This window comes from Brachyhypopomus gauderio, chromosome 13, assembly GCF_052324685.1.
Source record: "Brachyhypopomus gauderio isolate BG-103 chromosome 13, BGAUD_0.2, whole genome shotgun sequence".
NCBI lineage: Eukaryota > Metazoa > Chordata > Actinopteri > Gymnotiformes > Hypopomidae > Brachyhypopomus > Brachyhypopomus gauderio.
The window spans coordinates 21,531,317-21,540,795 of NC_135223.1; the positions used below are offsets into that span (position 1 = coordinate 21,531,317).

The 9,479-nt window shown below is 38.5% G+C and overlaps 1 protein-coding gene across 2 annotated transcripts; it reads right to left on the reverse strand.

Moving 5' to 3' along the window:
- Nucleotides 1-3,131: 3,131 nt before the first annotated feature.
- On the reverse strand, nt 3,132-8,667 carry LOC143474381 (endothelin-2). Of its 2 annotated transcripts, none has more exons than XM_076971845.1 (5): nt 8,533-8,667; nt 7,411-7,561; nt 6,229-6,342; nt 5,709-5,873; nt 3,132-5,625 (listed from the first exon to the last, which is right to left on the reverse strand). In XM_076971845.1, exons 1-5 carry the CDS (start codon nt 8,588-8,590, stop codon nt 5,541-5,543), a joined length of 573 nt encoding a protein of 190 aa, XP_076827960.1. In that variant the 5' UTR covers nt 8,591-8,667; the 3' UTR covers nt 3,132-5,540. The 2 variants fall into 2 exon arrangements, with proteins under 2 accessions (XP_076827960.1, XP_076827961.1); XM_076971846.1 differs by having other exon boundaries at nt 7,411-7,503; nt 8,533-8,666.
- Between the last annotated feature and the right edge of the window lie 812 nt (nt 8,668-9,479).

Sequence of the window (9,479 nt, forward strand, 5' to 3'; positions counted from 1 at the left end):
GCCTAGAGAATATTATCGTGAACAAGCTAACCACTATCAACCACTGGAAATGACTCCCTAGTCTGGCAGACGTAATATGTTAGTAGTATGCCATCACACAGTATGTTAGCAGTTAGAATAACAGCAATAAGCACAACTCTAATCACCTGTATTATTCAAACCAGCAAAGTGGTATATACCACAACAGCTGTCATGTGTGAAATCCTAGGCTGCAAAATAAGTCACAGAGCACTGAATACGTCCTCAGTGGCAACATATACTGGAAACCAAAATAAAGCGAACTTTAAAGCTTCAAAAGAGTATAAAAATCTGTTTGTGCCTGGCAACAGATGACTGCCCATAAACGAGTCTTTGGAGTTTACTAAAGCGATATCGACAGCACTAGAAACCACACTGCAGATATACATGACAGAAGCATGTAACGCCAGTCCTCACTGGTTAAACAATCTGAAACCAAAGCACCAAACATCTTCTCAGAGCAGGAACCAGTTAGCATTACACCAGATGTCCAAGAGTGGGAGACAAACACAAAGAACTGGGCAGCACCTGGGCCTGACATGACCTGTGCCTAATAACTAAAGAGACTAACAGCCCTGCATGGCCATCTAGCAGAACAAATGAAGGATGTGCTTGCTAATGCTTCCACCTGGACTGACACAAGGCAGGACAGTAACAGTTATGAAGGAGCCCAACCATGGACCGAAATCATCCTACTGCACATCAATAAATTCTCTGTTCACAACATGTAAGCTCTTGAATAGTAGCTGAGTAACTGAGCTGATTGAGTGTCTGTCGTTTTGGCTAGAAACATGTAGTCAGCTGACAGTAAAAAGAGGAAACAAGATTAGGACAAAGGGAATTGAGATACTACAAGGCCATATAACTGACCTACAGGGCAGCTAGAAATACCTGGGGGTTCTCTAATCACATGGAAACCATGAGGCTTGCACCAGAAGGACAGAAACATCAAATGTCTTGACAGTGTGAGGCAGGTAGTCAAGGCAGTTTTAAGATCAAAGCCATAAACATGTAAGCCCTGGCAGTCATCAGTCACCCAGCAGGCACAGTAAGAGACGATATAGAATGTGCTAGCATTAAGAGCAGAAAACTCATCACGATGGAGCACCCCATATAAGAGCCATCCTTCAAATGCTGCACAGAAGGTTGAGAAAGGTTCAAATCCACTGTCTGAGTTAAACAAACAAACAAACAAAAAACATTCACAAGAACATTGGAGTAATGACTCCCAAAGAGAGCATACACGGACACAACCAGGTGGCAGAGCTCATGTACAAACACCTTTGCTATAGGCACGTGAACTGGACATCCTGAATCCAAAGGAGCCACAGAGAGATGAAACAGCAAAGCTAAAACTCGGGTTCAAGCACACCAGCAAGTAAGAACAAAGCAAGCTGACACAGTGATATGAAAACTCCTCCACAGATAATATTAAAAGTCCATATAAATTTGACCATATAATTATTGACTAAATTCAACAGATGAGTTCTGGGAAGACCTGGTAAAGCTCCAAAATGTGGCAATATAAGGCTTTTGCAGGTATTATCAGGTAAGTTCTCTTTTGCAGATATTAATATAGAAATATATAAACATTGTGCTTCAAATTCCCCCCAAAAGAGTTCCAAGAAAGACTTGGTTGAGTTAGAGTGAGATGAAGGTTTCCAGCAGTGTCATGACATGTAAATAGAGCACCTTTGTCATTTTTATTAAATACGCATGTAGTCTTAAATATTTGAAATAAAATTGGTAGTGTCAGTAATGGACTTACATTTATTAGTAGTAGGCCTTTTGTTTACATTTTAGTCCTTTTGACAGCAAAAATCACTCCAGAGAAGTAAAAATACAGAATCACTAGGAATAGTGAGAAGTGGTTTAAACAGGAAGGAGGAGTAACCGGTCCAGTATTAATATTATCGTCATCAGTTTTCTCAAACAGTTAGCTACAAGCTACAATTTTATCTCTAAATATAATGCTTTTTCCAAGTTTCTGGGTCTCAACATGTGCCCAATTACATACCAGTTAAACCTACAATAACAATACTACATCTGAAAAGCACGAATGTTTAACAGCGTTCTCCTCCTCCTACTAGCATATATATAGTTTATAATTATATATAATTACATTTAAGTGTCTATGGTGTTCACCACGTGGTCCTGTGTTTATGTTTTTCATTCATATCACACTGACAGCCATGTGCATTATGCTCACATTCCCATGCCTTCGTGTTAGCACCTACCTCGTTGTTCCCCATCTTTGTGTATTAACCCAGTCCTCCTGTGTGTACCTTCCTGCGTATTTGATTATTGCCTCGATTTGTGGCTCTGCTTTATTTACTTTCATTTTCATTAAAAAAAACAAAAAAAAAAAAAAACGATTAATTAGACTCACACTTGATTCCTGTCCAAAAGCAACATAACAGAAGAATGAAATCATTAAAATGATCAGCTATGCACTTCTCAGGGAAAATGAAATATAATTTTTCAGGTTGCCTGTAATCTAAATGCCACGATGTCTATTTTTTAGCACCAATGGTACTGTCTCTAAGACCACCAAAGTCTGCTCTTTATGATTCCTACTTGGCATAGAGTCAAACTACATTTGTAGTACAAGCTACAAGCTACAAACGACATTTCTAACTAATGATTAATTATTCCGTGACTTCCTATCTGAATGACTTGAATGACAATATTTTAATCTATATAAATACATCATGATCAGATGCTTGTTTGAATTTCATGTAGGCTACTCTCAAGTTCTCCCTACCCTATTTTACAACGAATGGGACGAGAACACCTGACATATCTGAAGTGGATGCTTTAGTGGATATGTTTGTCCCTGCAGGCAGTGGTGGGTGAAAACAAGGGTTAACGTTTAATGACATCAATCCTCGTTTACTTCCTCTCACTTCCACTTATTGAACCAGGTGCATTTTTCCTGCCATTCTTCTTGCCTCACATGATGGTAGAAGAAGTCTAGCTGGAATGTGATAGCCTCCTGATGTTCATGTTGAAATGGCATGGACAGATGGGAATGTTTGGGAATGTTTATATAGAGACTCAAATAATCAGTGAAGCAGTTACCATGGTCAAATGTAGTGATTTAATGTCCTTACTCAACAACTTCATGAGTTAACATGGACATTCCTGGCATAGACCAAAATGTATGTATTCAGTTGTCTTCAGTTACCAATTTTCTGAGTGTACCAGTTCTTGAAAGTTTACTACGGTTCACATTAACCTTCTTTGTTTTATATTTCACCTTCTCATTTCAATCATGATCTGTTGATTCATGTTTTGTGCCACAACACTGCACTTTTTGCAGTCTAATTTGTCAATTCACTAACAAGTATCAAAAGCATCAGAAATGCCAGACAGGAATAGATCGTCTCTGGGCTTTCTGATAGATACCAACTGGTCTTTGGGGTGTCTTAATGCAATCCATACAGTGAGCAGTTACATGTGAAGTGGCAACATGGCAATCCTGTGAGTGCTGGCTTTGCTCAAAAATAACCAAGATGACTCAACAGATAAATTTCACACTCGTTCAGACCTAAGACAATGTTGGATAACAGTATGACCATCACAGCATTTAGACTAGAGCAGGTGTGCTACAGGTTGATTGTTGATTGAAGTACAGCCTGTGATGCTATTAGATCGAATAAATGGGTCATAGGTTACATGGGTCATAGGTTATTAACAGAGATCTTATTACATGGATCAGCAGACGAACTATGTTGAAGAATTTCAAGCATTCCATAATGTCATTGTAACCAAGTTTACACAGACTGCTTGGCTTCAGTTTAAGATTTTGATACACAAACTCAGGCTTCTCAGATATAGGAATTTGTATTCCTTCATCTAATTTCTTCCTCATAACTAATAAAGCATATCCAAAAACATGAATGAGGAAGTACATTTACATTCTAATATTACCACTAGCAACAATACTACAGTGGCAATATGTGCCACTAGTGGAAATGGTCAGCAATCAGATATTTCTGCTTATGTGTCAATCAAAACATTCCTTACACCGTGTTCATTGGTCTCATGGCTCTAGCGTCAGTAGTTTTTGAGGTCAGCTTCTGAGACTCAGTCCATATTTAGAGTCAGGCAGACAGGATATAAGAAGTAAATATGGGATCTAATACATTAAGTGGACTGTGCAGAAGGCAGGAGGAAAGCATTACACTGGTTCTCATCTGACTATTGTGCAGTCTTACTTGTCCATGTACCGATTGTCAACTTACTGATTTATTCACTTGTTTGCATTAGGAATTACATTGCTCTAACATTACCTCGCTCTAACATTACCTCGCTCATTACCTCGCTCTAACATTACATTGCTCTAACATTACCTCGCTCTAACATTACCTCGCTCATTACCTCGCTCTAACATTACATTGCTCTAACATTACCTCGCTCTAACATTACCTCGCTCATTACCTCGCTCTAACATTACCTTGCTCTAACATTACCTCGCTCTAACATTACCTCGCTCATTACCTTGCTCTAACATTACCTCGCTCTAATAGGGGCATTTGTCCTGTTACTCTGACTGTGGAATGTTCCCATTCTCCAAAGCATATTCATGTTACATACACCTCAGCACAGTTATCATGGATTTTATACGCACCTTAAATGACACCCACTAGGTAAACATTTTGACATTGTTCCTGCCCACGTTGAAGGTCTTCCAAAGCAATTGCACAACTCTCAGCACATAGCTCGTCTTTGACTATCCAGTGCTGCTTGACCAACTCCCTTTCAAAAACAACTTCAATTGTATGCATTATTTGTAAGCAGTGTACACTTTCTAAGTTATACAAAATCAACCATCTCATGCTAAAACTAGGAAAGTGTTTTTGGCAAAGCCAGCTCTATTGTCAGCTTTTGCCCTAACACATAGCAAACAGCTATTCGAAAGCATAAGCAGAATGTTAAACAAAGCCCACTGGAACCAGTGAGACATCTATGAATAGTATAGAATAGGATGTCCTATAATGACAAAGCAAACCTAGGCTTCATCAAGACATTTGGCCTTCTTTTACTTGTCCACATCGATTGTCATGATGTTAGGAGAAGGACCCACTATCTCCTATCAGTTTTGGAACCACACAGCCATTCTTCATCTGCAGCCTCTCTGCTTCTTCACAGCAGGACATCACGTGTGGTTTAAAGGCTCACTCACGTGTGATTTAAAGGCTCACTCACGTGTGGTTTAAAGGCTCACTCACGTGTGGTTTAAAGGCTCACTCACGTGTGATTTAAAGGCTCACTCACGTGTGATTTAAAGGCTCACTCACGGGTGACTTAAAGGCTCAATCACATGTGATTTTGTCTCACTCACGTGTGATTTTGTCTCACTCACACGTGATTTAAAGGCTCTCTCACATGCTGCCCCGATGCCCTTTTCTCTTCTTTGCATCATGCCATTTGGTGAACGTTGCCTTCTGACAGCCGATCTGTGAGGGTTGTGTGTTGTTCAGGTGCTTGCTGCCCTCACTGCTGTCTCCAGCCTAAGTTTAGCTATAGCCCAGTATAAGGACCCTGGAGTCCATCTGTGTAGGAGCAGAAGCTCTCTTCATGGCCCTGGCTCTAATCATGTTCCTACAAGTGCAGGGAAATGTGATGAGAAGCAGAGTCACCTGATGAAAATACATCCACATCAGCAGATATACGCATGTACCCACCTAAGGAATGTGAGAATATCTGCACATGCTCTGATCTCAGTTCCTCCAGCCACTACAGCTGGAGCAACACCGAGTCTGACACTCTGCAGGTCTGATGTCCGGGTTTCTGGTTTGTCTTCCACTGGCTCAAACTGGTTCTTCTGCACGCCAGCAGCCTTTTCTGAGCTGAAAAATAAATCATTGAAAAAGACTGGAAAGATGTCAAGAACTAAACAGAAAAAAAAAAATAAAACAAAATGGACTGCTAAATAACTTTAGAAAGTTTTCATTATTTATGTAAAAGGTATGGGACACAGAACTACCGGTAGTGTTATTCAAATAGGAAAAACAATGCATGACCTGGAATGCTACAATTAAAACTCCATCTCTTGCAATGCCTTAAATATGCTTGTCCCATTCAGTTGACTTTCAAGGAGGTAACTAACTAAAACACAATTACTGCATGAGGATAACTTCTGCACTTGATACCACAAAAGTGAAAGCCAAAGGAGTGTTGTGCATGAGTGTATATATATATCACCTGTTGACACAGAAGCTGTAGCAGGCTTGGTCAGCAGAATTGGCACAGAAGCAGCGGTTTGCAGACCTGAGCCGGCGAACCAGGGGACTGCCCAGACCATATACAGCAGTCTTACTATGATCACAGACCATATACAGCAGTCTTACTATGATCACAGACCATATACAGCAGTCTTACTATGATCACAGACCATATACAGCAGTCTTACTATGTCCACAGACCACACACAATATTCTTACTGTAACCACAGACACTGACCATACACTAACTATGGGGGGGTAAATCCAAAGGACAGTTCATTATATCTCTCAGCAATTATGTTTGTCAGGTTACACAAGAACTGTGTAGGTATGTCAGGAGTGCACAGAAATATGGCATTTGACTGTAGATAAGTACTACTAATTACAAATATGATTATATGATGGTAAATGTTGCTGAGCATATTTGACATATGTTAAGTATACAGTGCACACCATAATGCTTAATAACAATGCATAAGTATAATGCACCACAGTGGTTTGTATAATGGGTCAACAATGTAGATTATACCATAACAACACTTCAACTAAAGCTTTACAGACTTCAATGTGAAATATTGATAACTGTGACTTAGAATTATTGTTTGAATAATTGAATTATCTGAAAAACATTTTTGTGTTTGTTTATAAGATGACAACTCAAATATTGGACTCTTGCTAAGCCTAGGTGCATTTTCAATATAAATGTATAATGTTATTGTGCAGTCTTTGGCTAATGTGTATGATTTTTGTGGGAGGTGTGTGTGTGTGGGGGGGTTTATTTGTTCTGGGCTATTTTAAGTTTGGTTACACATGAAATCAGAAAAAAACCATGCAGTGATCTGAATGGATGTGTATACACAAATGATAAATATTTCCTAACAGGTATCTTCCCAAAATGTCTCATTTGACTTGACAGAAACAAGTATTGCACAGGAAATGACCTAATGTACATTATGGATAAGATTAACAAGCCACTATGAATCCAGATGATAAAATCTGGAAAGGAAGACATATTACATGTTTTAGTAATAAATATTAGTTGATTCACATATAACATATAAAAACCATATACAATATATATATATACACACACACACACAATTAACAATCACATGCTAGCTGACCTTTATAAAATGAAATGTGATAAAGTTCACCTACACACCTTGGCGTATTCACCCAGATAATGTCCATATGGCAAAAGTAGTGACATTCAGAGTCCAGCTGGTTGTTGCAGGAACATCGTTTAGTCCTCACTCTGTGTGCAGACCCAGGGTCAGTCACTTCAGACAGAGCTATGACAGGCAAACCTAACCCTGGAGGATGGAAAGACCACTCACTCACCACACTCGGACCCAACTCTCCTGTGAATGCCCCTACGAGGCCCAAATGATTGTTTCACATGTCATGCATTGATTTGTAATTACATTCTTTTCTTCTAGGCTCTGAAAATTATATCTTATAAAATTTTGAATTTAAACATCTGAGGTTACTGCTTAACAATAACATCAGTAAACCTGAAGATGAAAGGCCAGACTGTTGGTAAATGAATCGTATAATTAATTTTTGTATACACACATAAATATATATACTATTGTATCTATTACATTATTATATTTTATAGTCTACATTATGATAACTTAGTTATAATAGTTTGGGAAATGGCTGTCATTTTAAGTAAACAAATGCATGTTGTGAACATCAGCGGTATCTCCTAGTATCTTTATTCGATTACACCAACTGATACACACCAACATTAATAAGAGGAGTACTGACTTCATGTTTATTGTTTTCTATGGCTATAATTAACAGTGGTTTCATATTTAGGCACATTGCGCTGCACATTAACTGTAAAAGTAGCAGGACTCTTGGAAAGAAGGCACATTTTCTTTAAGACTCAGGAGTCCCCTTAAATTCTGTCTTTCAGAGATTTTTAGCATTTCTTGTCATGCTGTTGGCACATGAAAGATACTGTTCAATGGCCATCTTGTCTCTTAAAGGCAACTTCCTATTTTTCATGTGGTTAAAAAATGAAGAATGACAAAAAAATACTATGGCACAGAATGATATTGTTATATCTCCAATGATTCAAAGCAAGCCCTCAACATCTGCTTAACAGACAACTTTACCATTTACATTCAACATTTGCCCCGAAAGCACTTATTTTATGTTATCCAAGATAAACTAGATTTTCTACCAGTCTTAAAGAACTACTATAAATGGTGTGAAAATATTTTTTATGCTGCTATCCTTTGTAAATTCAAATAAGATAAAACCAGCTTTTTACCTTCATGCAGGACTGAAGACCAACTGATGAAACAAAACAGAACAGTATGCAGTGCCATGGGGTTCAAGTACGGTAGCACTACGATGTCTAAAGAACCTCAATTAGGTGAAACACTCTTGACTGGTTCATGCTCAGTTGTAGGTACTTGCCTAGTGCTGAACATGTTTTGACAGACTTATAGTGCCTGCTCTCTGTGATGTCACTGAGACAGCCCCGCCCATCTTCCTGGGTCGGCAAGCACAGGTTGTTTTAACACAACTCAAGCATGTCTTGGTTGGTTGTCTTTCATGAATCTCTGCACCTCTGCATGGCAATGTTACCAACCCATGGGCAAGGAGGAGAACTAAGTTAAAAACACATGGTTTCCAGGGTGTTCATCACTAGACCAGAATATGATTCAGATATCCTATGATAACTGTTGTTCTTCAGATGGGAAAGTAACGCAAGAAAAAGTTGTGAGTTGCTTTTAAGAAAGCCTGCATGAACTATTAGACTTCTGTAAATTATACAAAATATGCTTGAGAACAATATTAGATCTCCACACAGTACAATGTGTTAATGACCACACACAAGGCATTTGTTTGTTGGTTTGTGATTGTAATGGCATATATGATGAAGTGCAAAGATTCTGCTCTGTACTAAAAAGTAAAAAAGCTGAAATTTTCTGACACCATACCACATCAAAATTAAGCTTGGACTTAAATTTTAAGAAAAAAACTCAGTGGATCAATTTGATGCTTAGCCAATTGATATAATAATTTTAAAAGGTATAAATGCAGTACGAGTGTACAAAGGAATATTCTGCTTTATAAAAGTAATAGTTATAACCTGGTATTAATGGCTACAAACAGGCTCAGTTGCAATTCATGATGATTCATACTGTAGATTTACAGTAGGTGTACAGCCATCTGCTCTCTCAAAGAAGTCAGACATTTCCAGAACTGGGG